The sequence below is a fragment of the Phyllostomus discolor genome, chromosome 3, assembly GCF_004126475.2.
Source record: "Phyllostomus discolor isolate MPI-MPIP mPhyDis1 chromosome 3, mPhyDis1.pri.v3, whole genome shotgun sequence".
Taxonomy (NCBI): Eukaryota; Metazoa; Chordata; class Mammalia; order Chiroptera; family Phyllostomidae; genus Phyllostomus; species Phyllostomus discolor.
The window spans coordinates 185,259,786-185,287,744 of NC_040905.2; the positions used below are offsets into that span (position 1 = coordinate 185,259,786).

The window sequence follows — 27,959 nt, forward strand, 5'->3', positions numbered from 1 at the left end:
CTCCCTCCTCCCCCCCACACACATACACAGCAGCTCTTGTAGTTCTCCTTCAGCCCTTTCCAGTCAGCTGCTCCTGCCCTGCAGCGGGTCCCCATTGCTCGTGGGGAAAGACCAGCTCCTCAGCAGCCCTGGAGGCCCTCGGAGGCCCTGCGTGCCATGGCCTCTGCCTGTCCCTCCCCTCCTGAGCCGGCTCTCTGCATGCCTGCCACACAGACCTCCTCACCATTCTTTAAAAGTGCCCGGCCCTTTCCCAGCCCCGGCCTCTGTGCATGCGGCTGTTTCTGCCTGAAACCCTCCTTGCCCTAGTCTCTGGCTGCTGATGCTGGCCCATCCATCAGGCCTCACCTGGAAATTCACTTCTTCCAGAAACTTTAACCAGGCCACCAAGAGTAGGGCAGGTCTCCCCATCCCTGTCACATCTTCCTGCCTGGCACTTAGCACAGCCTGTAAGTACGTATTTGTTCGTGTGATCTTGTGTTGGTGTTCCTCTCTCTCTCTCTCTCTCTCTCTCTCTCTCTCTCTCACTGGACCAGGGACTCCTCTGACCACAGGAGCGATGCATCTCTCACTCATGTATCCCCGCACGTAGTGCCTGGCAGTTGTTGCTAAAGTGAATGAATGTTCATTCATTCTCTTAGTCTCCCCACCATCTACCCTGAGTCTGTGAATTGACTGTGCCCCTAGGGGAAGGAGAAACCCAGGGCTGGCTTGTGCACTGCTCCCCTAAACACCCAGCCAACTGCCATCCACGTCCCCAGCCTTGCCCTGCTGGGCTCACCTTTGTGCTGGGGGCAAGACGGGGACAAGACAGCCCATCAGTCAAGGCCTTCCTCTAGTCAGCATGTGGGGCCAAACTGGACACTCCCCTTTCCTTTCTTTTCTTTTTTTTTTTTAGTTCATAGACCATTTTATTTAAATATATGAACAACCAACCATCTACTGCAATCCAAGTAAACTCTTCACACTTAGAACCTTTGTGGAGTACAGTAAGATAAAGTAAGACTGTTGGTCTTTGGCAGGACATAGAGATACAGATGAATGTTTCTCTAGTTAAAGAGCCCAGGAAAGACTCCCCACGCCAAGCTGGGTCCCCAACCCAAAAATTACCATTGGCCCCTGAGAACACCCAAGGACCACAACCTCCCAGGTTTCACACAGTATCAACTGCAGGAGCAGTTGCACACGGCAAAGCGTAAATTCTACGTGTTTCACAGCACAGAAAACCCTCCGTTCAGAGGGCGTGCAGGTTGCTGGAGACCGCACTCCCGAGCCTGGTGCTCCTGTGATGCGCAAGTTACTGGCAAATGCATCTCCCAGTGTTGTAGGCAGGCAAGGACAGCAAGCACATTTTGCTGTGATTCTGTCTATTTGCGATGCCTGCACAGTGTCCGTCTCTGGCTGTTAACTCCCTTATTCTTGACAGAACTCTGTTTTATTGGTTGCACTTTTTAAAAACTGCCAGAGGCATTTTCACACGTGTTAGCTTGACCGCCACCTCTGGGGTATAAGAGCAAGTGTTCTCTATGCCTTACTGGCTACAGTCTCCTCCTTCTTTGGAGAGGGTTCCCGTAATGGTAACGGTGATGGGGGAGGCTGGTGCCAACGACACAAACACATTTCTGTGGCGGAAAGAAATGAATCTCTTCTATCTTCTGTCTCACCTGAGAAGGCTTTCTCCTTGGGATGGGTGCTGGGTCCCTCCTGGGGAGTGGAGAGTCTTGACGGGGCGGACACTCCCTTTTCCATAGAGAGCCAGGGTGGCCCTGGGGACACAGGCCAGAGCTGGGACTCCTGGCCCAGCTCCCTGTGGGAGCCTGTCCCTCTTCATGCCTCAGAAACACCCTCGGTCAGTGGCTGTGGGTCAAAGGCAGCAGTTCCAAAACGTGACTGGGCATCAACATCACCCAAGGAACCTGTTTTAAATACTACAGATTCTTAGGTCCCAGCCTCCGAGATCCCAATGTAAGAGGTGTGAGAAGCAGCCTCTGATAGTTCTGACCGAGGCGCAGCCAGGTTGGGAACGCTGGCTGAGCAGGAGAGCCCGCTGACTCTCAGGTGCTGCTGACCTGTGGACCTCATTCCTCGGGCCGACTCCCAGGACTTCTTCACAGGAGTGCTCCTCTGCTCAGAAAGACCCACCCTGGTCTGCACAGACCCCCTGACATCCACGTCTGAGAGTTGTGGCCACTTTTTGTCCAGAGCAAGCTCCTCCAGAACCCTGACACAGGTGGTGACGGTGACCACGATGGCAGTATTGGCTCCCTTTCATGAACGTGCATGAGATGCAGGCCTGTGCCGGGCCCCTGATCCGCACTAATTAGTTTGGCTAGCATGGCAGTGCTGCTTGGTGCCGTCGGTGCTGAGGGACTTAGGCTGACGTAGCACAGAGAAACGAACGTAAGATAGATAGCTTAGAAAACTGCCTGCAAGGGTGCGGAACCACTTCAGACACAGGCAGCAACCAGACCAGGAGGCTGGGCAGCAAGATTCCTTGTCATATTGTCAGGATACTGTGGCTGTTAAGAGCGAGCCCTTAAAAAAAAATCAGTGTGTTTGAGTTTAAAACCATAGGAAATGTGTAGCTGACTTTCCGGGCCGTACATATGACCGTTTAGTTGATGTGGGCAGGACCCTGTCAGTGACAGTTCCAGCAGGCTGCGACCACCGGGCAGAGGTCAGCCCCCAAAAGGAGGCTGAAGCACTGTGACCAAAAGACAATGAAACAGATTTGGAGCAACCCAGACTCAAAAAGTGCCTACCACAATGATCATCCCCAGCATTCAGATGAGGAAATGAAGGCGATCAAGATTTAACGTGCCCCAGGTTACACGGCCCAGGCAGGATTCGAACCCAGGCAATCCAGAGTCCCTGGCCCAAGCTCTGCGAGCCTCTTTGTTTTCCTGCTTTTTATGTATGTTTTCCTTTCTCGATTCTCAGGGCCCGGAGCTGTTTCTGCTGCGGAAGCCAGTGCCACAAGCACGCAGAACAAGGCCGGCACCTGCAGCCCCGAGGACAGCCTGAAGGCCGGACCCGATGGAAGAGAGCCCAGCAGGAGGGGCGGGGCAAGAAAGTACGCCAAGACGCTGAGAAAAAGGAGGTCCTTCCTGCAGACCGACTATACCTGTCAGGTCTCCTTTCCCCTGGTGCCGTCGGCCTCCCCGGAGGACGTGGACGCCGTGTGCTACTACGACAGGGAGCCCTACCTGACCCTGGGTGCGCCCTCCCCAACCGTCTCCTCTCTGCAGGACATGCAGGGTGAGCCCGGCCTCCTGGAGACCAAGGCCCTGGGGCTGCTGGCCCCCCTGAGGGATGCCAAGAGCAAAAACCCAGCCTCCCGGGTCATGGAGATGGAGCCCGAGACCATGGAAACCAAATCGGTCATCGACTCTCGAGTGTCTTCCATTTCCGCCATTCGCCTCCGGATTGACCCCAATCATAAAGAGAATCCTGGGGGTGCCCCTGTGACTGCCGCTGTTTCCGGGTCCCCGGCAGGCAGTCCAAACTGTCCCAACCCGGGTTCATCCGGTCCGGACACTGCTCAGGCAGAGCCTTCCCACGCGGTGTCTGCATTTGAAGGTTCGGAGGGCAGTGTCCCCAAGGAACCCTCCACAGAGCCTGAGGACAGCACCTCCTCCCTCTCCAGTGCGGACCCGGACCCAGACCCCATCTGCCCGACCGTCAGCCCGGGGCCACAGCACGTCTCCCGAGCCAACACAGAGCAGCTGGGAGGAGTCCAGCTGGAAACAGGATTGGGATGTTTGTTTACAAATCGTGGGCAAGAAACTGCCCTCAAGTGCACAGAGCGTTTGTTGTCTCCTCCCGGTGGGCCTGGAGGTGGCGAATGTGGAATAGATTCGGGGGAGAAGACGGCTTCTTTCCCCGAGAAGGAGGAGCGACGAGGACGGCCACCCTTGGAACACGATGGGTTAGCTACAGACAAAAACGGCACCAACTTACTTCATGACGAATCTGGGAAGGATTCCGGTGACACTGAGGGTGATGTGTCAGATGCGGTCCCACAGACTAGTAGTGTCAGTGGTCCCGACGGTGGAACGACAGCCTCCGAGCTCCCCTCGGACCCCCCTGTAATGGTGACTGAGCTGGCCCCACCACACTCCCCCCTGGAACTCCGAGGACAAAGCGGAGAAACCCCCAGCCAAGCCTGCCAGGCCCAAGCACAAAAACTGTTGGCAGAGCTGGACTTGGACCCAGATTTCTTGCTCGAGAACCAGACCATTCCATCAGCCTTCCCTCTGGAGGGGGTCAAAGCAGAGCCACCCAGCCATGTGACAGGGGAAGACACGGCCCCCCGGGATATTCCACAGCTGGTCGGTTTCCACCCAGGACCCTCTCTGCTCAGCCCCCTACCCTGCCCCCAAGAGGGGCCCCACTTAGAAGATTCAAACCAATGTCCGCTGTCAGAAAGCAAAGACAAAAGCCCTAGCATCTGCCCCCCTGCTGAGAATTCCTTCTTGTGCTTTTCCTCAGAAAGCCATCCTAAAGTTTCTGCCAGTCTCAGGATGGCCGCACCTTTGGGGTTCACGGGAGTGAATGAGACAATGGCCCCCAGGGTTGGGATGGAGCAGTGCAGCTGCCAGTTCTCCTATGTCACATGCTTCCGTGGCCTGGAGACAGAGGAAGAAGACAGGGACCCGGAGGCACACCCCGTGGTGCCTCTCACCTCACCACCCTCTGCAGGAAGCCGGCTGGCCCTGCCCTGCAGACCCACCCGGGCCCACAGCTGCAGCTCCGAGAGCCCGTCCAGGAGCAGCCATATCTGGCCGGAGTACTGCTCCAGGGCTCTGAGACAGCTGAAAGCGGCGCCCGCCAGCACCCCTGAGGGCTTTGTCCGACTCACGGAGAGCTTGCAGGAATTACAAGACATTTTAGAAGCTTCCTGGGGGAATGGGAACAAACACCCCCCGGAGAAGTGTACCTGGCACTTTTCTGAAAGCCGGAGCCACCTCTGCATGGGCTCCCAGAAGCTGCTGTCCAGCTGTCAGCATGTGATCAGAATGGACCAGAGCCCCGAAGAGATGCAGGGTGCCGTGCACAACACCTTCCAGTACCTGGTGCAGCTGGCTGGCCTGTGCATCCAGCTCACGGCCTGCAGCCGCTGCTCCGCCCGGCACAGGGAAGCGGCGGGGAACCTGAGGGACGTGGTGCACACCTACCAACAGTTTGTGGAGGCTGCCAAGCTGACCTGTGAGAGAGGCTACCACGATCTGAGCGTGAAACTTCTGGCCCGCCAGTGCACGGCCCTCACGGCCGCTGTGTTCTGTTTGACCCAGAAGTTCCGGGCATCCACCGCCCTCTGAGCAGGCCGGCTGCCCAGGCCCTCCGCCCTGCCCTGGACACTTCCCTGAGGAGTCTCTTTCATTCCTCCACCCACCCTCTCAAATGTTTACTATTTAGAGTATTTAAATAAATTGCTGCTTAATCTTGGCCTGAATCAGACAGAGTGGTGATAAGTCTGGGTCAAAACATTCCCTCCCATCCCCTACGTTCTCTGAATACTTCCTCTCGGCCAGGCCACCAGCTAGGAGCTTAGGATCATTTTAGACAAAGAAGACAAGTCCCTCCATGGTCGGGACGCCCACAGATCCTTTGGGCATACGGATAAGTAGTTCACCATCAGTAAAGTGTGTGTCCTAAAAAGAGCGTACTCAGGTGTGGAAGCAAGAGGTCACGAACTGTCCCAAGAAGGCAGGGATGAGAGAGGAAGGTGGGGGCCACCAAAAAACACAATCTTCTCATACCACACTGATTTGGCAATAACTTTCACAAGTAGGAGTGAATACATGTGGTATCTGATAGATTTCTACCTTCGAAAGTTTTGGCATGAAGCACCTGGCTCGAAGATTACCAGGAGACCTGGTAATCTTGTCCGCTTCGCTGCGATAAGCATAGGTTGCCACTAGGTGGCAGTAAGTTCCTCAGTCACAGGGCTATGCTCTACAGGTGAGCTCTGTGCTTGAAGTTGACTGCACCCCTAAATCTTGCACCGTATTTCCATTTTAAATAGTTAAAAGGCAAGCATGAAAGCCCTTAATTAGATTTGCCTTTTAAGGATAATATTAGCACAAAATAAGTATATTTAGAACTTTTCTCACTAAACCCAGTCAAGCCAGTTAATCCCAGGTAATCTTGGTGGGACCTCAGACAAACTATTTAACCTCAAAGTGCTTTTGGTTTTCTCTTCTGTAAATTGGGGACATTAATAGTGCCTGCTCTGTAGGGTAGAAATCTAGTAAATAATCAGTCTAGTAAATACTCAGTAAGTAGTAACCCCCAGCTTTATGGCTGCCTCTTCTGGTCTGAAATTCTTCCCAGCATTTTGTTTTCAGACTCCAGGGAAAGCAATTTCAAACTGCCCTTGGGCTACATTCTTGCCCTGGACTCTCTGTCCAGGTCCAAAGTGGTTTAGACATTCACCTTAGACTGTTAGAGCCCATTCAAGGGGTCCCTGCGCCCCTCTGGTGCTCCCCATGGGTGTGAGCTCAGTGCTGCCTCTGCGCTCCCCCTGCTCTGGGGCTCCCTCACTCCTCTCCTTCATCCAGCAAAAGCAGGAGCAGACATGAAGGTGTTTTGTCACATACCCAAACATGCGCCAATCAGAAGGAAAGCAATCCCTTGGGAGAAGACAAAAAATATCCTTCCCATTCCCTGTTACCAGTTCCTCATTAACTAGTAAACGGTTCACCAGTACTTGTGCCAGGAAAGGATTTATTTTCTTAGAGGCCTTTTCTTGTTACAGAATACCGTGAATAAAATTTAAGCAAGGTCCTTGAGCACAGATTTGAAGGTATTTCATGGCAAGGAAAAATAGGACACTGTATGATGTCCTAAGGAAAACTGTATGATGTTGAAAAGGACCTGAACGTGCATGGTGGCAGAGAGCTGTGAAGAGCTGCGTGACCTGTTTCCATGAACACAATCTGTATGTTTACAAGTTTAGGGAAGGAGCTCGGGACTTCAACTCAATCAGGGTAGTGTTGTTATAGGCACTTGTTTGGGTCTCAGGTCCCTCATCTGATGAAAGGAAATACTACTCTCCCTTTAGTGAGGGCCTATGGTGTGCCAGATACCCTAGGCACACTTTCGTACCAACATAATACCCGAAAGTAGGGTTTGTTATATAATATACACCCAGCATTATTGTGAGAAACAATTACAGAAGGCAGGAAGAAGACTGTGAAGCCTCCAGCACAAGCACTCAAATGTGTGTTTCCTTTTTCCTTTGCTTCCTCTCCCCTCAAATCCATGAACTTCTGTGGGTTGCTACAGTATGAAGCTGGTATTTTGCTCTGCAGCTTCCACGAGGAGTACTGAGCCCCAGAAGTTCTGGGAAACCCCTCATGGCTTGTGGAGACGCTAAGTACAGGGGGCAGCTATCCTGTTTAGCACTTTCTTTGAGATGCACAGCCCTCTACATGAGATAGGCAAAGTGGGACTGAATCTCTCCTTGCTTTTCCTATCCACCATCATTTGGCTGATTCATTTCTTTCTACAAGCATTTATGGTACACCTATGTCAGATGACTCCTGATGCTGGATTATGGATGTAAATAATTGGATGAGAATCCTATTTTCAAGTATTCTTGGTCCAAGAGATGAGGACATGCAAAGATAGAGACCTACAGCATAAGGCATGATGTGCTCAGGGCCACCAAAGAGAACAGACGGAGTGTATGAGAGCTCAGAAAAGGCATTGTTGGGTGGGGGCAGAATAGTGAGCAGAGAAGGCTTCCTGTAGGAGGCAACACTAATTAGAACTAGTTTGTCAAGAAGTATTTTTGAGTAGCAACTGTGCATCAGGTCCTAGATTTGATAGACAGGAAGGTAAGTTTTGGGTGTGTGAAGAAAGAAGAAAAAGCACTCATTTCTTTATTCTGTCAACAGATATTTACTCTGTAGTGGCACTGGGAATGCAACCATCAACATGATAGATGGTTCCCCTCAAGGAACTTATAACTAGTAGGGAAGACACCAAAAAAAAAAAAGATGACTAACTGATAGATGATATAAAAAAATGAAGAGAGTGCCAAGATGGGGTGAGATGAGCCAGTCTTACCTCGGGTGATCAGTAAAGGCCTCTCTGAAGAAAGAATGTTGAAGCTGAAGCAGAAAGGTAGGAGCCAGCCATGGAGAAAATGAGAGGAAAGGGAACGGTGTCTGCAAAAGTCTTGGGTGTGCTTGAAGCCTTTCAATAACACAGGTGCGAATGGAACACAGCAGGCTAGAGGAAGAGTGACAGATGAGGCTGGAGGAGCAGCCAGGAACCAGGCTGTGCAAGGTCTTGGGAAGATGTTACATCCAAGTATGACAGGAAGCCACTGAGGGGATTGCAAATGGTGGCCGCACAGGGCTGGGGTAGCAGGAACTGAAACCAGCTAGGAGACTTTTGTTATGGGGAGGCAGCCACGAGCCCATTGAAAGGTAAAGAAACACAAGAGCAGTGGTGGAACAGGGGGAAAGGTATTCGATATGGTTGAGTGAAGGGTCCCAGCACTAGTAGGTGTGGTGGGAGCCGCTGAAGACAGTGTGAACCACTTTGCAAGTCCTGCTGAGTGGGGAAACCAGGGCCAGCTTCTGGACAAAGAAGAGATATTAGAACTGGGTTTTAGAAAAAGCCTTCTTGGGGAGCTGGGGGTGGGGGGGTGGGGATAGTGTTTCGTTTTTGCATTTAAAAATCGCTCTAGTATCAGATAAAGAATGGATTGGAGCATGGCTTGGGAGCTGGCGGGAGTTGCTGTGGAAAGAAAAGCCCAGAGGGGGCAACAGTGCGGGGCCAAAGAGGGTTCCGAAGGGGCTGTGGTTTCTTGGGTGGGAGAGGTTCCGGCTCATTCATGGTAGGGTCTCTCTGAAAGGCTGAGAGGCTAGGACTGGAGGAATAAAGGCAAAAATGACTGATAGTTTTCATCAGGACAAGAGTTGGGCAAATCACTTCAGGTTTCCTGAAGTTTCCCCATTGATATGTGAGGAGAGTAGCCAGGGGCTAGCCTCTCTCCTTACCGGCCCAGGCCCGGGCATCTCTGCTGTGAGCCTGGACGGTGGACAGCCAGGAGGGTGAGGGGGAACGTGTGCCCTGGGAAGGGCTGAGTCAGCTGGTGGGCCTTGCTGGTTGTGGGGTAGCCCAGCGGAGGGCAAGGCCCCCAGGCTGCGAGGTGAGAAGTGATTCTAAGTCTGGTTTCAGCCCAATTTCACAATGTCCAGTTCTCGACAGCCATTAAAGCCCTGGGCATCTGCAGCAGCCCTGTAGGTCGGCAAGCTGCTGGAATTGTAATACCATGTACCAGTCGGGAAAACAGGCTTAGAGAAGCACGGCAACACTTTCGGCGGGACGGAGCTCCCTAGTGCCTGGGTGCCGCTTGGAAGCCCAAGCCTCTGCTCCGACCCGTGAACTAGTAGGGGTCGCCGGACCAGAAACTACAATTCCCAGAATGCCATTCGGGGGGAGGAACCGGAAGTGTGTCAGGAGGCAGGGTCTTCTGTGAGCTGCCGCCGCTGGAGTGGATCAGGTACGCCCCGGGCTCGTGGCCGGGCCGGGTGGGGTTTGGGGGTCTGGTCTGGCACTGCTGTGGCTTGCCAGGGAAGACACCCGGGAAACAGCACTTAACAGTTGTGTGGCCCGGTGCCCCACACCTTGGTGCTTTCCCTTCCTGCCCTTGTTCTCACTTGCAGCCTGTGGGCCAGGTGAGACCCACAGATGGGTACTTTCAGGCCTGGGGTCTAGGTATTGCATTGCCGAAGCTGCCTGAGACGTGGAGCCAGTTTCCTGGACTAAGATTTAGAATGAGAGGAGAATGCAGACAGAGATTGGTCCTTCACCAGGCCCCCGGGGGTATGCCCGTCAGGTGGGACTTGGGTCAGAAAACTCAGAGACGAGGTAGTGTGAGGATTTGTTAATTCCCCTGGTATTTCCTGCGCATCCGTTACCTACCAAGCCCCTTTCTGGGCATGGAGGATGTGGTAGGGAACAAAGCAAACAGAACACTTGGTTACCTTGTAAGAATGAGGAAGTTCCCACAAAAAGTAAGTAAAATATATGCCACTTTGGATAGTGATGATATGAATGAAGTGAGAAATGCAGTTATATAGTGACGTAGGGTGAAGTGTGTTGGAGGTGGACAGGATAGCAAGTGCAAAGGCCCTGAGGTGGGAACACCCTTGGTGTGTTGGAGGAGCAGCAAGTAGATCAGACGGCAGAGGACAGCAGATGGGGGGTTAGACCTTACTGATGAGTGCAGGCCATCGTAAGGATTTGGGCTGTTTACTCTAAGTGAAACGGAGAATCCGGCATGGTTCCAAGCACAGGAGTGACACGGTTATCAATCATTTAGGAGGCTTTTATTCTGTGAGGCTCAGTACTGAGTGCTGAGATGTGCATGTGAATTCTTCCCTGGAAGTTTGTGATCCAGTGGGGAAACAGGCAGACCAGCTATCATAAAAGGCTGAGTCAGGTCATTACAGCCCCATGAAGACAGAATGAGCATCGTCCCCAAATCCTCAGGATGTGCTGTTATGTCACGTGCGTAGCAACTGTTTGTTCAGTGATTAGCTCACTGAGTAATCCCAGTACCAGGCACTGGACTTGTAATGGAGACTCAGAAAACATTTCTCACTAAAGAAATGAAATGCTACATGTGGGCATAAATAATGTCTCACATGGACTGATAGATCTGTACTCCTGGGATGCCCTCCTTCACCTTTGCTTTCTGAGGAGATGGTAAGCTTCGATTCAATATTCCCTGAGGGTTCCATTCTGTGCCAGGCCTGTGCTAGCCATTGAAGATATAAAGAAGAAAAGGATGTAGTCCCTGTCCTCATGAATGCCCAGTCTGCTCTACCACAGACTCTGCTGGGAGTGGTTGGCGTTGCTTCATGTGGTTTTCAGAATCACTGTATCCCACGTGTCTGGTCTGAGAAACACTCTCAGGGACTGTAGGAATTTGGAGAGGCCAGACATACAAACAGTGGAACAGGAAAGGAAGGATTGGGGGCATTGGTGGTAAAATTCCGTTTAGTCAACAAACATTGATCTTAAACACTGCTGTTTGCAAGAGTCTTTGAACTGTTTGCTGTTTAGGTAGATGTAGTTCCGGAAAAGGAATTCAGGTTGGTAGGAGGGAAAAGATGAGCATTAACCTTCCAGCTTTTAAAACAGCAGACAAAACTCTGCAGTGCCCGCACCCTGACTACTTCAACCCTGCCTCTCCTTCCTCCTCAGCCAGACCTCCGCCAATGAGAACATGTACATTCACTGCCTCCCAGTCATTCCCCAAAGGGTCTGGCACAGAGGGGCATCTCAGTGACTATTTACTGATGAACACAACTAACAATGCAAAATGCTGTGGAACTCCGAGGAGGAAGAGAGCGCGTGGCTGTTAAGAAACTAGCATTCATTTAACAAATGTGTTTCTTTTCCTCCGCTAATAAGATGAGGTTGTTAGGTATTGGACCCATTTATCTTAAAGTTACCATTTGTCCTTTTTTGAATGCCTAAATTCCGGGAAAACGAAGAAAACACTGCTGGGTGGCATAACAGTTTGTTCAGTCATCTAAGGAAACTGTTACAACAGGGGCCAGGGTATCTTCTGCTTAAAAAGATGTTTGTAACTAACATCACTGTTCATGTGTGCACAGTGTGGTGCTTCTGAAAGGTTTGAGGATAACTTGGTGTTTTCTTGGTATTTTCGTTTCTTTAGGAATATTATGGACACTATTTCATTTTGTGTATGCCTTAAACTCAGTGACACAGACACTGATATAAATAAATAAATATATTAAAATTTGTACTTAGTATTAAAGAACAGATTTTTAAGAAAAAGTAAACTCTAGCCTAGGCAGGAAAATGAACACAAACTTCAAATTTTAGAAATCTTTGCATTTTACTGTAAATAAATTGTATCTCAGAAAAAATTTAAGGGCCAAGATAACTAACAGAAACATAAACACTAAAAGGGGTTAATTTAAGTGACTTGAATTCTAGTGTGTTTCATTGGGAGCTGATAACATTCAAAGTTGATGAACCAAGAAGTAATAATGGTGTAAATACATGATTTCAGATTAAGGGCCTAACACCAGGACTAAAAAAGCCTGGTTAAGAGGGTTGCCCCTGGAGGTGGGAGGGGTCAGAATGAGGATCATCACTTTTCATCGTAAACAGATCTTTGACCACGTGGGTTATGTTGGCTAGATTTTCTTTCCCACAGATACACTTTTTCTAAGTGGAGGTAGCACACTGGACCCAGAGCAGCAGCCATGCGCCGCGGTCGTACGATTCTTTGTGACAAGTGTAGGCTGGAGCATTTTTTGGCCCGTGTCTTTCCGAGGGAGTTTGAATGCCACTGTGAAATTGTGACGTTCATTAAGTGTGCTCTGGCAGTGGCTCTCCGTGTTTTTCTGCCGCAGCACTTCTGAGGGCTGTCAGAGGTTCTCACTGGTGACTGTGGCTTTCTGCTGCCGGGATACTTCATTGAGTTGGAGGAGGGAATAGATAGATAGATAGTTTGGAAACACGAATTTTGTTACATCACCAGCAGCCTAGAAGAATTGTTGGTTTGGGGCCAGTCTTGGCCACAGTCGTTGACTCACTCATCGTCCCCTAAGGATGTTTCTAGTACAGGACTTTGCGTGTGGTAGGTACCTCAAATATAAGGGAGGTGGCTTTTGCTGTTTCTGTCCCACCACCAACTCCTGAATGGATTTCAAAGAACACTATCAATGACTTGGGTTTCTCTGCCACTGCAGCAGTGAATCAATTGTGGGGTCAGGGGTCAGGAATTGTGCTTGTCTTCTGAGAAGCGGGTTTGGCTCCTACTGCTGAAATGTCTCTGTGCTGACTCATTTCTCTGGAAGACACACATGCTTTTCAGTAAGCCTCTGCTAGTATTGACGCGCTTCTTCAGTAGCATAGTAGCACTCTCTGTCACTTGGATACCGGAGAATTCCTCTGTGAGTGAAATAATGTGACATCTCACATCATGTGCCTTTCCCTGGCGGGGCGAACAGGGAAGAAGACCAAGCGCATGGACTGGAGAGGGGAAGGTAGCGCTCAGAAAACAGAGCCACACGTGCTGCAGGAGCTGCGGGAGCGACAAGTCATCCTCAAGGACACAGGCGAGGATGGCATCTCTGAAAGCTTCCAGCTTCTACAGATTGACGTGGAATGTGAGCATCAGGAGAAGGAGACCCGGCCCACAGACAGTGCCGTGTGGTGCTCGGTGAGTGCCGTGGGCGGCCCCAGGCTGGGAGAGGACGGGATGCCCCAGAGACCCCTGTCCTGAGGGCATGTCCTGGTAACAGGAAGACCAGGAACGAGTTGGGTGTATTCAGGGCTTCCATTTCACTTGTGTCGTAAGAAAGGGAAATAAAGTTCAGGAAGAAGTTTTGGTGTGCCTCAGAAGGGTCAGGAAATTTAAACTCTGCTTTAGGCCTATCATGTCACGTGCTTTTTCTGGGGCTCTGCTTTCTCTAAACACAGTCTGGTCTATTTTTGTTGGAAAGACTAACATCCTTTTTCTCTCCTAACATATCTAAATTTTTTAAAAAATAAGTAACTGTTCCTGATACTCGTTTTCCTTTTTTGTGCTTATAAAGTTCTCGCACAATTTTGTTTTCTGGATAACCTAAGAAAAATGTCCAAAGAAAACAGAGACACTGGGAGAAGATAGTTGCAGCAAAGAAGAGCAAAAGAAAACAAGAAAAAGAAAGAAGAAAAGCCAACCGTGTAGAAAATTCAGGTAACAATGAATCAGGTTACTGGTATTAATTACATTTATTTCTTAGCTAACTGGTATCTGCATGTACCTAGGAGAAGAGGAGTATTGTTTTTATGTAAAAACAAACATCTGGGGGGTGACACCTAGTGTCCTATTTTGTTGGAAGTCAAAGCATCAAAAAAAATTGAAGTCTCACTTTGAAATATAAACTATCTCGAGTGCACATGTGTTTATCAGCTCAGTTGTAGAAGGACTGATACCGGCAAACAGCTAACATTTATTCAGGGCTGAGTATTTTACGTGGATTACCTGAAGTATTTTACTACCCCTGTTTTGTAGGTAAAGCGGCTGAGGCTCAGGGAAATTAAATAACAAGATACAGGCTGTAAATGAGCATCCTGAACTGAGATGCAGACCCAGAGCCCATGCCCCCGCCCCCTGCAGTCCCTAAAGGGACCAGTGAACGCACACCTCGCACGAGTTTCTAGTTTCTGGTTTCTCCTCCTGTGCGAGTGGCACGCACCTGGCTGGGGAGAGGTGTTTCTTACTCAATATTATTTTTCTGTTTTTCTCACTTATGTTTTTTTTCCTGATATTTCTATTCTAGGCATCTGCCCCCAGCACAGCAAACGTTTTCTGAGATCCTTGACTAAGGAGAAACTCTTGGAAGCCAAGCACTCAGGACCGAGACTCTGCATCGACTTGAGTATGACCCACCACATGTCTAAGAAGGTAGAACACCCACCAAGTTCCAAAGTCCTGCTCCCACGGGGGGGCCCAGAAGGGAGCAGCCGGCGCAGAGAGCCTCTGTGACTCCGTAGTGAAACCAGCAAGCGTTTAGTTTCCTGCACTTGGCCAAGTTCCCAGGCGGCCGTTGTAATCTTGCTGATTCTTTCAGCAAGAGAATAGACATCCTTCGGTTTAGTTGGCTAAACCTAAGATTTTTACCTAACCTTCTAAAGGGTTTTGAGATCAACCCTTCACCTCTGTGTTCGTGGTGTCCCCAGTCTAACTAGAACCTTCCACTTCAGTTCTCCAGAGACGAAGTCTTTGGCCCCCTGCTGGGGGCAGGAGTTCGCCTGGTTGCATGCCGCCGTGGGAGATGCCTGCGAGGCCTGTGCTGTAGTGGTCAGGCTCGGGGACACCGAGCACTTGGCACGCAACTCTGAACAGATAAGGTGGAGAGCAGCCTCTAGTCACATGCACTCAGCCCCGGGGAAGGTGACACTGCGTGGCATGCAGGGCCATACTTGGGAACAGAATGAACAACCAGGGACTGTGGCAGCAAGCTCTGTCGTGTCAAGAGGGGGTGGTGCCCGCTGGTTTGAGCAGGATACTGTGATTGGAATGTTAGAGTGATTCTGTGGGCTGGCAGGGAACTAAAACCCACTGGTCGGGGATAATCAGGAACTACACCTGGTCTCTTTGATAAAAGGATTGCTTAGCGAGGGGACCTTCTCCGTGGGAGCAGAATTGGGAGAGCAGCTTGCAAGTTGGGCCATCCCAGGCCCCCCCAGGTCCACCAGAAGGCAGGGCAGCACACAGGACCGGGCCTTCATTCTAGGCCTCACACCACCAAACAGGCCTTTCTGATTCCCAGCACCCCCGTTGGCCGCGCTAGGGCTGGCCTGTTCTTCAGAGAAATTCGGGGAACTGAAGGTCTGCGGTTCTGAGTGGAACCTCTAATTATAGCCCTCGGAAAAGAGCAGCCAAGGATTTTCTATTGTCTGTGTTGAGATATCCAATTAAATAAAAGTCAGAGCCTTTTTTCCTTGACTGAACCAAATCAGTCCAGATTGTGAGGTCTCTGAATCAGGAAGGAAAGCTAAAACTCCAGTCTTACTACATCTCCTGGAGTTAGGGAGAAGGTGCCAACTTTAGTTGATGGAATACTATAAAAATGTATAATATTCTAACCTTTTTAATTGTAAGTAAGACTTTAGATAAAAGCTTAAAGAACAGTTTCAAATATCATATTAGATATATAGCAACTAGTCCTAAAGGAGGGAGAATTTAAGACTTTAGATAAAAGCTTAAAGAACAGTTTCAAATATCATATTAGATATATAGCAACTATAGTCCTTAAAGGAGGGGAACATTTCTCAGTGTTTCCCTTAGTTCACTGATTCTGGGCTAATATCACAGTTCAGCTTTCATCCCTAAGGTGTGACGCCAGGGGGCGGAACTCCCAGAGTCGCACTCAGTGAACTTGCTGAGGAACCATTTGTCAATGGTGAATTTAGAAAGAGGGCATGTTTCCACCCTAAGCTGTTCCTGCTTCTTTGAAGGAACTAAGCAGACTGGCCGGGCAGATCCGGAGGCTGTATGGTTCGAACAAGAAAGCGGACAGGCCCTTCTGGATCTGCCTCACGGGGTTCGCGACAGGCAGCCCCCTGTATGAAGAGTGTTTGCGGATGAATGATGGCTTTTCTAGTTACCTGGTAAGCCTCATTTTCATAATATTTGAATTGTCATCTAAAAAGTAGGTTGTGGGGTGATTTTTTACATTTTCAATGTTGATGCTTCATACATATATAAATAATGAGTTTTCATTACTACAGTGTAAAACAATTAAGACCTGTTCATCAGTTCTTATATTTAAATTTTTTCTTCTTCCCACCACATGGGAAAAAGTATCCAGGACTGTATTTTGTTTCCTCGACTGTAGGCACCAGGAATGTTTTGGGGAAACACTGTGACCCCTTTCTTGTTCTCCATAATATAGAATTATGAACATGAGTTTTGGAGGAATAGAAAGAATCCTTATGGAAGTACCATGGATTTAAAGTGAATTTTAGAGAATATTAAGTTAGTTTCCAGCTCTTTCCTTCGGATCTCATAAGCATAGTGATTGAAATACAGGCGGGAATCCGGATCAGTCCCTAAGTCACGCCCCTGAAAACGCCCTTGTGCGTTTGCATCATGTCGCCGGCAGGGGGCGGTGTGGCCTTCCCGAGGGAGGGCCGTAGAGGCAGTGAGTGTGAAGACGCCCTGTGCAGGTCTGCGCAGTCAGTCCTGGTCGCTGTTACTGTCGCACAGCCCCTGCTGCAGTGCGGCCATTTCCAGCCTCACTTTCCTCCCTGCCTGCGTGTTTGAGGGTCCCGTACGTGAACCAGCAGGCCCACTCGCAGGGCCATGCGGCCCCTTGCTCTGCTGTGTTCATGCCTTTCGTGGGAGACTCCCTCCGCGCTGAGTGCTCCTTTCTTTTGTGCGTGTCAGTCTCACCTCCTTAGAAACCCAGTTCCGTCCAGCGTTGCCTTCACTAGAAGGCTCTCTGGTTGCCCCGCTCCTCTGTAGTCCTGGGGTACACTCCCCCTGTGTCTGTTACGGCCTCATTACTTTCCCTCTCATTTGGTGCAGCTGGATGTCTGCGCCTTTGCACCTCCCCTCCTCAGCCGAGCACTTTCTGAGACCAGGTGGTCAGACACGTAGCCCTTGACGCAGCGAGAGCCACGCCTGGTAGAAACTAGATGTCTGGGAACTAGTGTGGCTGTGTCTCATCCTAGCTCACAGTGCGTTGGGTTATTTGTATTTTTCAGCTAGACAGGACAGAAGAAGACTGCTTTAGTGTATTCCCCCTGGAGACCCTTGTGTACCTGACTCCGGACTCAGAACACGGTACGTGCCCCGCTGCACAGGTTACGGAGCACCCGCACCCAGCCGCTCTCCCTGGTCCACTCCGCCCCTGATCCTTCCTGGACCAATGTTATGTTTTATTCCAGAATCATCTATTTCACATAATTTTCAAATTCACTGATATTAAGTTGATCTTCATATTCTCTTTTAATTATTTCACATTCCTCTCTAATTTTAATTTTGTCTCCTCTCTGAATCCTAATGTTGATTTGAGTCATCTGCCTTTTTTCTTGATCAGCTATGCCAAAGGTTTGTCTATTTAATTGGTCTTTTCAGAGAATTAGCAAATATTCCACCTTTGTTTTCCATTTCATCAAATTTATTTTATCATTCTTTCCTTCTACTTTCCTTGGATTTAGATTTTATAAAACAGATCTGATCTCATTGGCCTTCATTTCTTCATTAGCTCTTGAAGACGTTGATCTAAACAAAGTTTACATCCTCGGCGGACTTGTGGATGAAAGCATTCAGAAGGTGAGTACATTTTAGGCTGAAAAACTGTACTTTGAAAAGTGGTGCTTACTTTTAGAGGTACGTCCACTGTAATATTCTTACCCAGAAGGCCTAAAAAGGCAGAGGGAACAGGAAGGAGAAGCCCATTCTGCCCAGGACAGCCCTCCCACCTGCGCAGTGCCCTCTGCCCTCAGCAGCAGAGGCAGCAGCCCTGACCCGACAGAGCCAGTCAGGACGGGAGTTGGGGTGTCTGGTAATCGCATCAACAGCTGTGGGGACCTCCTTTCCTCTCTCCCCTCCCCGTTTCTGGGAGGAGAACTCTGACCTCGACCAGGGAAGCGTTGCCTCAGCATTTTCCCCAGCTGTGTGCTCTTTGTGAGGGAGCAGTTGGCTCCTCTTCAGTCCATCTCCCCTGCTGGCATAAGTCTTATAAGCTCAGCCTCAATATTACTGTCCAGTTTCCTTTTGTTGAATTGGAATTTTATTGGAATTAACTGGACTTTTTCAATATGTTTCTATTATAGAAATACTTTATGATAATTTTGCTTATATTTACTAATTAACATAGCATAGATAATAAAGAATGAAGTAGTAGTTAAAATGTATAAAAAAGGAATACAGTGAGAAATAAATCTCATTCCGGTCCTTGTCCCCTGCTTGAGAAAACCACTCTTTTCTTGTGAGTCCCTCCTGATACAGCAAGTATCTGTTGGGGGGTATATTCTATATGTATGTTTTTTGTGTGTGAGTATATTTTACACATTTTTTCATATATGTATGAGATACACATTTAACACAAATGATATTTAACCAAATTGCATTTATTCTAAAAAGGTCAGTGTTTCGTGACTTCATAGTGATAATCAATGTAATAAAAACTAAAATCATCGGGGGGCGCTGTTTCAAATTAAGGGAGATTGGAAAGACATAATAGCTAAATGCTGTCTCCCACAGCAGAGCGACAGCCCCTCTCAGGCTGCGAAGTCTGGAGGGTCAGTGAGGACGACCTGTAGGTGTGCAGTTTTGACACCTTACCCTATCCTACCTCTCCACCGACATTTAAACTGAAAAATAACTGGCACAGGATTCGTTGGTGGATGGAACTTCAGGTTGCTAAATAGAGTTTGGCCTCTTCACTGAAAAATGCTAAGGAAACCATTTCCTCAGGAGGAGTCACTTTATCTTTAAATGTTCAGAGAACAAACCCCAGACTGTAATCTCCTCCAAGACAGAATCCAAGTCTTCTAACTTTGAATTCCATACTCTAGTTCAAAGTGGTTATAAAGGAATAAACTTTTTAAAGCAATCCTAGCTCGTGTATGGGAGGAGCACGGACTTGGGTTCCGTGTGAGTCTCAGAGGCAGGTAGCCGGGTCAGAACACAGAAGGTGCAGGCCTGTGTCACGCTGGCACCGTTGGTTTGACCACACTGAGGGTGGCCCATCAGCATTCCAAACACAGTAACCAAAAGGGCATCGACAGGCTCGTACAAGTGCAGGAGAGGCTGACCCAAATGATAGAGAGTCAAACCTTAAGTCACAAAGAACAGTTGGCAGAACTGAGTGTGGAGACACAAGGCGTCACAGCAACATGGCCCCTGCCTTCAAGAATCCGAGTGGCTGTCTTGTGAAAGGGCCGTTTCACTTGCCTGGCGTGGGTCTGGGAGCACAGAACCCGGAGAAGTGAGTGCGAGTGTCAGAAAAAAAAAACACATAGAAAACTTGTCTCAGTATCAAGAAGAATTTTCTATTAACTGGTACTATTAAAATTGGAATAGGTTTCCCCGAAATGTGAGTCTCCTGTCCTAGGGTTTGTCTGTTTAAGCTCAAGGCCACTTGGGAGAGTCATAGAGGACAGACAAACCTGGATGATGGGCGGTCGGAGTCCACGGAGGCCCCACCAAACCGAGCACGTTAATTATCCCAGTGACAACCCTGTCTTTGATCTTGAAATTGCAAACAGATAGATGACCTTTCCAGCTTCTTACAAGGTAGCAAATGTAATTTAAACTTCAGATCATGGCTCAAGGACATCTTTAAAGGAACGCCAGTTACTTTTCTTTAAATGAGACCCTAAGTGGCCTCAGATTATTAGATTTTTTGAGTTCTTGTGACTCCTTTTTTTGCAGTTTTTAGAGTCCTTCCTCTTCCAGAAGCAGCAAGAGAGCATCAGCTTTCACACCTAATGCTCTCTTGCAGCTACTGGCGTACCTGACTTGAATCCTGTCTCTTCTCCAATTTGCGGCTACCAGTTGGCTATGAACTGAAAGCTCTGTGCTAGAATTGGGTCCTACCTCCTGAGTTAGGGCCAGCAGTGTTCTCCTCTGACTGACTAGACTGCTTGGGCTTCTGGACGCAGATTGTGGCTGCAGATGATGCCTCTCTTAACTTACTCCCTTCTTGGCTGTAAGTAGTAACATGTGGAAGATGGCGGATAGACAGCTCCCAAATAAGTGAGGTGTTGCCGCCCAAGCCATTTCTTACTCGGGCCACATAAATACTTTTCATTCTCTGTACTCTTAATTATCTGCAGGCTACTTATTTTGAACAGACCTATCATTACTTATGATGAGGTGGAAATTAGAGTGGTGGTAATTGGGGATTCTCGCAATTTGCTATGCATATTACAACAAGAATATCTTCATGTATTACTTTTAAAAGAAAAATATTTAACTGTGATTTACAGAAGGTGACATTTCAAAAGGCCCGAGAACACTCTGTCAAGACAGCCCGCTTGCCGATCCAGGAATACATGGTCAGACGCCAGAATGGGAAAAACTATCACTCAGAGATACTGACCATCAACCAAGGTACTGCCTGCATGGGCCACGCTTGACGTGTGGTGTTAGTTCTGGTGCTGCTTTGCATTGTGTTTAAGTACGAATGGCCCCTGAAGCCGTTTCCCCCATGACTGATGTGCCTGGATTTTATTACACACACTTTGTAACGTGTATTCTGGCCTCTCAAAGGTGTTTTACATTTTCTCCCTAATTCCCGACTGTGTTAAATACAGTTGAAATTGTTGCCTTGGCCTAGAATGCGCTGCCTGTAACCCATATTGACCGGTGAATTATTTGTCCTTCCAGATTTACTTCAAGCATCCAGGCTGCTCCTCTCCCCGCCCCAGGCCCTGTCAGGGCCCCTCCTTAGTGTTCCCGCTGTACCGTGTTCCCCTCAGCTGCAGCTTTGTCCGTCTGCAGGCCCGTAGCCCTCGGTGTAGACTGAGGCCCTACGGGCTAGCAGGGCCTGTATCTTTGCGTCTGTCTCCCCAGGATCTAATACCATGGGTGGTACAGAGTAGATTTGCTGAATGAAATATTCCAGAACACCCTTTTCTCATTGGTCATCTACTAGTTTTCCTTTTCTAGTGTGTGGTCACTGTTTTATGTTTACCGTTCTAACAGTGTTTGATGTCCTGTCCACTTACTTCGAGACTCAAAACTGGCCTGAAGCATTGAAGAAAGGAGTTTCTTCCAGAAAAGGCTATGTTCTTCGGGACTCAGTGGAGTGACGGACAGCCCACGACTGCAGCTGCAGGAGGCGGAGTGGCTGGAGGGGCCCAGACCAAAGAGCAGGGCAGACGGCGCTGGTGGCGCACACTCCCTTCACTTGGCATCTTGGGTCTGGAGGAGAATGTAGGCTACTAACGGCAGGGACCACGTCTGATGCTCTTTAGTATCTCATTCAGTGCCCGGGTCACAGGAGGTGCCCGCTCTGTCTTGACTCAAGTCAACAGTTTACATAAGAGCCCTGACCAGTGTGGCTCAGTTGGTTGGGTGTCATCCCACAAAGCTTAAGGTGGCCGGCTCGATACAGGATCAGGGCACAGGCCTGGGTTATGGGGTCGATCCCCAGTCAGGGTGTGCACAAGAGGCAACTGACCAATGTTTTTTCTCTCTTCCTTCCCCTCTCTAAAAAGAAATAAAATCTTAAAAAAAAATTATTATATAACAAAGAATTAGCCCTTAATGTAATGTTTGATGTATTCATTCACTTTTGTACATCTATTTGTGTACTCTTAAGAGATGGCTTAAATAATATTGTGATATCAAGACGTTTAATTTTCACTAAACTGGCATGGTGAAGCTGTACGACTTTGTCCAAACCCCTCCGATCATGCAGTTTCCCACAGTCACCTGTGGTGCGGGGGCTCTTCGGGCCGACTTGTGGTCCCAGCCTCGCCCTCTTTAAGCTCCCACAGCATTTTCTTTCCGCCTGTGGCTCCTGCCTTGTCTACCGTGTTCCACGTAGGGCATGGAGGGCCTCTCTTCCCACTGTAGCCTCCTTACAGGGCACGTCCTGGGGGTATCTTTGTGTCCTTCTGGGCCCAGTGGTTGAGAACATAAGCCAAGTGAAAATCTCTGCCTCAGTTTCTTGCACTAGGAGGACGAGTCTCTTCTGCAGTTACTAAGAATGAGCTAATCTAAGCAGAACACTCGGAACAATATATGATATGTAAACATAATTAACTGTTACCTACTCACCACTAAATAATGGGATTACAGGTGATTTTTATTTGCTTCTTTATACTTTATGCTGCATTTTCTTTGGTGAACATGTTCTACTATTATCAGAAAATGATCATTATTTTAATGCTTACTTCTAGTTTATTACAGAACCTGCTCTAGCAAAACTGAGGAAGTTAACACCAAGTAAACCATAATACTAACTTTTGGTAAACTTTATTGTAAAGACAAAAAAATACACCATTATTTTATAATGGTTTTTCTCACCCATAAGAACATGGGTGGCAACCAGTGACTTTCTTATAAAAAGATTTTTTTAAGACTCTAATAAGACAATATCTTGTCTTCTGAAGATTTAATAGGGAGAGGGTCCCCTGACAAAAAACTTCCCCAGGGAATCCACAGTCTCTTGATTCAACTGACCCTAAAAAAGTCCACATAGATCAACTTTCTGCCAGTCGGGAGAAGATCTGTTTTCTTTGATCTGCTGTCATGTGCTCACAAGCTTCTAAAACGTTTGCCAAAATTAAGGTCTGCTGAATGGTTTTCGCCTTCACCCATATTCTTCCATTCATTCCAAACACTATCTCCAGTGGGTAGAGTTTTCCCAGTTCCTGCAGGATCTCACAGTTGGGAGCCAGCAGCCTGGTGAGGAAGAGGGAAGAAATGGAGTTTCAGTGAAGTGGAAGGGTGTGACCTGACTCCTTTAGGAGACCCCTTTTCTAGGCAGTTCTCCCTAGTTCTAAAAGCCACACCATCACGCCAAGAACAAGGCCCACATGCTGCCCCTCTTCTCTAGAAACTTTACACTTATCAGTGTGTCAGAGCTCACAGTGCAGGCTGTTTTATACACACACACACAATCCCTCCCATCACCAACTTCACCAAAAATGTATAAAGATCTTCCCCTGGATTGCAAGAGCACCTTAATTCTACGATTCTTTAAAACTGCAACTTTTTTATTATCTACAGTGCTAAAAGGACACCTTAAACTCACTTGCCTAACCATGTAAGTCAATCCCTGGTGTTAAATTCACTACTTGGAGAGAAGCGTTAACTCTTTCTCCAAGCAGAACCATAAGGGTGCTGCTTGGTTAATAACATGCTTCTCTAATGACCTGAACTAATCATCCGAATCTGCAGAATAAGTAGCAGAGAATTATTCAAGATAGCCCTGAACTTTGGAGTCTAAAACTAAAACCCTTCAATAGGGCACAGCTTCGGGTAGGTAAAAGTGCAAACACCTAACAAAAAGAATCTGCCTCTGAGAACTAGGAAATCCACCAGAACAGAACAGCAGGAGCCTTCTGTGAATGTCCACATAAGCTCGAGGGCCACATCAGCCTAGATGCACTGGCTCCCATTGTTAGAGAAATCTGGTGATTTCATACAACTAAACTGCATCTGTATTAAAGTGACTTAGGGGCAAAGGCCAGTTTTTACATTTGGGCTGAGTATATCAGCTGTAAGGAACAGCAGACCTGGGAGAAAAATCCAGACTCCATATCAACATGAAAACTTCGACTACACCTAAATTCAATGTATTCACGCTGATTGAAGATGAAACTAAATCCCTAAGTTTACAACTGTGCTTAAATGGATACTGACTTTTTAACTGAGGAGATTCAGACATTGTTACGAAGAATCCAAATCCCAGCAGTCAGCTTTCTGAGAAGGTATAATAATAAAAGAGAGGCAAGCCAGAAGGCATCCGGACTTACTTTCTAATTAAGCCCAAAGTCACTTTAAAAAGCAGGCCGTCCTGTCCAATCACACCCATTCCGTTGGCTCGTCCACAGCTGTCAATACACACCATCTCTGGTTCCATATCTTTATTAGCAACCACGAATTGTCCATAAATGAGATCTCCAACCTACAATGAGAATGAAAAAAACAGTTCATTTTCTATGAGCGAACCATTCTATAGGTGCTGCTATTCATTCTTTCCCTTGGACAGCAATGCCAACTATCTACAGTTTTGTGGCTAATGGACTGAATACACCCCAGGACTCCCAGAGTCCCTCTGGAGCTGGATCTTAAAAGAGGGCAACATTAATGCCCATGTCGGTGTGGCTCGGTGTGGCTCAGTGAATTGAGTGCTGGCCTGTGAACGAAAGGGTTGCTGGTTCAATTCCCAGTCAGGGCACATGCCTGGGTTATGGGCCAGGTCCCCAGTAGGGGGCACATTAGAGGCAACCACATATTGATGTTTCCCTCCCTCTTTTTCTCCCTCCCTCCTGTCTAAAAATAAGTAAAATCTTTAAAAAAAATAAAGAAGGCAACATTAATACATGTACCTTCCTCCTTTACCCATCAGGAAATCCCTAGACTGAGAGCTATCTCAAAACCAGAAAATAAATACTGTGTAGGAATATACTGTCCAAAATAGTGGCCGTCTACCCACATGTATTTATTTAAGTTCACTTTTAAGCTAATTAAAATTCACTACTTAAAATTCAGTTCCTCAGCTGCATTAACCACATTTCAAGGTTCAACAGGCCTGTGTGGCTAGGGGCTACCACACTAAGCAGTGCGGATGTGAAACATTAGCATCATCACAGAAAGTTCTATTATGTAGAACTTTCACTGCTCTAGGGAATTAAGGAAGACTGATGTTTAGAAGAAACTCCTCACGTGCATATTATTCAAAGCACAATGGTAATTCATTGACAGTTCTCCACTCAAGATTTACTTTAAAACTTCAGAGTTGAACTTCAGAATGATGCAACTAAAGAAGTTGAGAGTGAACTTGTTCTGTGAAGTACCTGTTAAATTGGTGACTATAGGAACTAGAAAGAAACAAAACATTCCCTGCCTTTCAGAACATTTGGTCTTAGAGGGCAATGGGGATGTACATGTGAACAACAGGCTTCATTCATGGCCAAACTGAGTTGTTAGAACAGTTACAAGAAAAAGCGTTTGAAGATAGGGGTGGTTTTACAGAGGTGCTGGTATTTGGCCTGGGTCTTAAAGGATGAGTACGTGTTCCACAGGCTGAAAGGGGGCTAGAGCAATGCGGACAGAGCATCAGCATGAGCAAACAGCAGGAGCAAGAAGTTGTGAGTTCAGTCATGCCGTTCAATAGTTTGCTGTGGTTCAAGCATAGCTGTGTGGAGACGTAATTATGAATGAGGGAAGACTTTTGGAGTATAATGCCAAGGAAATCTGTAGGCTTTGAAGAAAGGAATGTGTGAGGCTGTCAGCACTCAAAAGCCTGGATGGAGGGTTAACAGTGTACAAGCAGGGATGTTAATGACCAGGTAACTGACTAATTCCAGTCCAGAGGTACCAAAGGCCTGAACTCCCAAAATGGAGATGCAGAAGTGACATCTAGAGATAGAATCAAATAGGATCAGTAAGATTAGGCAACAAAAGACAGATGCAAGGTGAGTGAAAAGGGACAAAGCAACCGCAAAATTTCTGGCTTGGGTGCACAGGAAGAGTGTGGCTACACTACCTGAAAAGCCCAAACAGAAAACTTGAGGAAACAAGACTACTCTTCTGTCAGCTCCAAAGAGGGATTGATGGGAAACCCTGCAGCTGTGACATGCAAGTTCCAAGACCTACAGTCAGGACAGATGGATGGCTGACAGGGCAATTGGCACCCCTGGTCCCTTCCTTCCTCTCTAAGCCAATGGCTTGTTTCCTTGTCCAGTGAATATGGACATAACAGATAACAGTGGGGAGAACAGACATAACCTTTCAACTCTGTAGAAATGGAACAACTCCCAGCATAGCAAGTGCAATGTAAGTATGTGACTCTGGTCCCACAGCAGAAGCCCCGAAGGGACTCTTGCAGCCTGGAGTGATCATACACACAAATGCTCAGAGACCACCCCATAGAACTGGGAAAATAGGTTATGCTTTGGAGACAATCCAGGTAGCCTTAGGAATTCTGGATGCTTTTCTTCTTTTGAAACCAAAGTTTCCCATCATTACCTGTACATTTGGTCTGTTTCTTTTAGTTGCACCTTCAAATGCCAAGTAAGACAAAGAAGCTGGCTCACTCCCTCCAACATCCACTTTGAATATATCTCCAGATTTAGCTGTCACTATGCCAATCACGTGATCTCCTTTCACTGGGACGTACTACAAAAGAAATCAGAATGAGAGAACAACCATAAATGACAATCATTTCCAACATCTCTTGGAAGATATCTTCAGCAAGTCCTTAGTGGTTACTTTGTTACATTTGTCATTGGAAATATTTTGAAGTCCAAGTTTACACTTTAATACACATTTTACAACAAATTTGGTCATACTCCACTTTCAGTAAAAGAAAAACCACCACATCATAAAACTCTAAGATTTACAGCTTCTTTTTTTTAAGATTTTATTTTTATTTATTTTTAGAGAGGGAGGGGAGGGAGATAGAGAGAGAAACATCAATGTGCAGTTGCTGGGGGTCATTGCCTGCAACCCAGGCATGTGCCCTGACTGGGAATCGAACCTGCGACACTTTGGTTCGCAGCCCGCACTCAACCCACTGAGCTACGCCAGCCAGGGCAGATTTACAGCTTCTAATCAGTCTGTTCATTTGAGCTGGTATCCCATACCTCTTCAGCATCCTTATCACGTCCCTAGCCTCTGTAAGTCCAGTGGCACAGGCAGTCCTCGCCAATAAGGAAGGCCATTTCATTGTTAGACAATTTTCCCTATATGAAAGCTCTTACGTATTGTTAAGAGAATTTGAGCCCCCTGTGACATCCACTCTTCGAGCCTCTAAAGCCTGGTTATTCCTGATCGTCGGGATTTTGAAGACAATGGCCATGTTCCACATTCCTTTATCTCCTGGTAGCCCTTCTCGGGGCACGCTCCAGTTTGTCAGAGTTCCTCGAAAGGAGACCCAGTAGCGGGCACAGACACAGTGGCTCTAGGCTAGCCTTAACAGAGGGCTCCAGGGCCCCCTCCTTGCCTCTTCTAAGAAGTCTACCTAGCGCTGGGATACAATACCACTATCACCGCAACACTACTCCCCCGGAGTCCCATCTCACCCGTTTCTGCTGCGAGTCCACCCAGTAAACGCCGCCGCCGCCGCTGCTGCCGCCGCTGGGCTCCTTGTGTCGCAGGCGGCCGCACTTGGTGACCAGCAGGCGGTCGCCACAGCGCCGCAAGCCCGGACCACACACAACGCGCACCCGGGAGCGCACGCCGGCATTTAGGCGCAGCGGTCGCTCCCCTGCATTTCCCGGGCCTTCCACATCCTCCTGCTCTGGCAGCAGCAGCTCCTCGCCCGGGAGCACCACCTGACCCAGCACGGTGCGCGCCGCCCGCGCCTTGCTACCCGCAAGGGACTCGGCCGCAACAGCCGCCGCTTCAGTCATCCCGGGCGACACCGAAACAGTTTCCGGCTTCCGCTTCTGGCACCGCGTCCAATCGCCTGCCCGCCCAAGTCTTTCCGTTTTCTGCGGTAGCTGTCTGTTGGGCTTGAGCCTATGTCCTTGAAGCCTGATCCCTATGGGCAGGCGGGCCCCCCCAAAGTGGCTGTGATATTGTCTCCAGCCAGGGGCCCATCCTGCAGTCGGTCCGCAGGTCAGTACGAGAAGCACTCAGAGTCGATCGCGGAGCCTCTACTTCCGGTGTCTGGGGTCGCACCGTCGGATACGGGACTCTAACCCTAAAGGTTCCGTGGGAACAATGGGAACTGAGCTGAGGGCCTACAGTAGGAGTTGGCCCTTTTTTC

General features: G+C 48.3%; 3 protein-coding genes across 7 annotated transcripts in view; 2 read left to right on the plus strand and 1 right to left on the minus strand.

The window, feature by feature from the left end:
• FRMPD1 (FERM and PDZ domain containing 1) overlaps window positions 1-5,452 on the plus strand; it is a 122,067-nt gene extending 116,615 nt beyond the window's left edge. For all 4 annotated transcript variants that reach the window (XM_036021938.1, XM_028524529.2, XM_028524615.2 and 1 more), the window contains exon 16: window positions 2,938-5,452. In XM_036021938.1, the coding sequence (XP_035877831.1) occupies window positions 2,938-5,318 (2,381 nt within the window). In that variant the 3' untranslated portion in view covers window positions 5,319-5,452. The remainder of the gene's footprint in view (window positions 1-2,937) is intronic.
• Window positions 5,453-12,659: 7,207 nt separating this feature from the next.
• On the plus strand, window positions 12,660-21,367 carry TRMT10B (tRNA methyltransferase 10B). Of its 2 annotated transcripts, none has more exons than XM_036021940.1 (8): window positions 12,660-13,225; window positions 13,636-13,759; window positions 14,331-14,455; window positions 16,012-16,164; window positions 17,263-17,341; window positions 17,766-17,833; window positions 20,497-20,620; window positions 21,215-21,367. In XM_036021940.1, the coding sequence occupies exons 1-8, from the start codon at window positions 12,986-12,988 to the stop codon at window positions 21,319-21,321; spliced, it is 1,020 nt and encodes a 339-aa protein (XP_035877833.1). In that variant the 5' UTR covers window positions 12,660-12,985; the 3' UTR covers window positions 21,322-21,367. The 2 variants fall into 2 exon arrangements, with proteins under 2 accessions (XP_035877833.1, XP_028378589.2); XM_028522788.2 differs by having other exon boundaries at window positions 12,662-13,225; window positions 13,636-13,744.
• Window positions 21,368-22,023: 656 nt separating this feature from the next.
• EXOSC3 (exosome component 3) lies at window positions 22,024-27,837 on the minus strand. The gene is made up of 4 exons (XM_028514558.2): window positions 27,271-27,837; window positions 26,216-26,365; window positions 23,998-24,149; window positions 22,024-22,921 (listed from the first exon to the last, which is right to left on the minus strand). The coding sequence occupies exons 1-4, from the start codon at window positions 27,598-27,600 to the stop codon at window positions 22,720-22,722; spliced, it is 834 nt and encodes a 277-aa protein (XP_028370359.1). The 5' UTR covers window positions 27,601-27,837; the 3' UTR covers window positions 22,024-22,719.
• Between the last annotated feature and the right edge of the window lie 122 nt (window positions 27,838-27,959).

Bases quoted from the DNA above. Each gene is read 5' to 3' on its own strand.
- TRMT10B (XM_036021940.1), top strand. From the start codon at position 12,986: ATGTGCCTTTCCCTGGCGGGGCGAACAGGGAAGAAGACCAAGCGCATG. The intron at 17,834-20,496 runs GTGAGTACATTT...TGTGATTTACAG, and splicing joins TGGATGAAAGCATTCAGAAG to AAGGTGACATTTCAAAAGGC. The intron at 20,621-21,214 runs GTACTGCCTGCA...CCGTTCTAACAG, and splicing joins GATACTGACCATCAACCAAG to TGTTTGATGTCCTGTCCACT.
- EXOSC3 (XM_028514558.2), bottom strand. From the start codon at position 27,600: ATGACTGAAGCGGCGGCTGTTGCGGCCGAGTCCCTTGCGGGTAGCAAG. The intron at 26,366-27,270 runs GTGAGATGGGAC...TTTCTTTTGTAG, and splicing joins TGGACTCGCAGCAGAAACGG to TACGTCCCAGTGAAAGGAGA. The intron at 22,922-23,997 runs GTAAGTCCGGAT...CTTCCTCACCAG, and splicing joins ACTTTGGGCTTAATTAGAAA to GCTGCTGGCTCCCAACTGTG.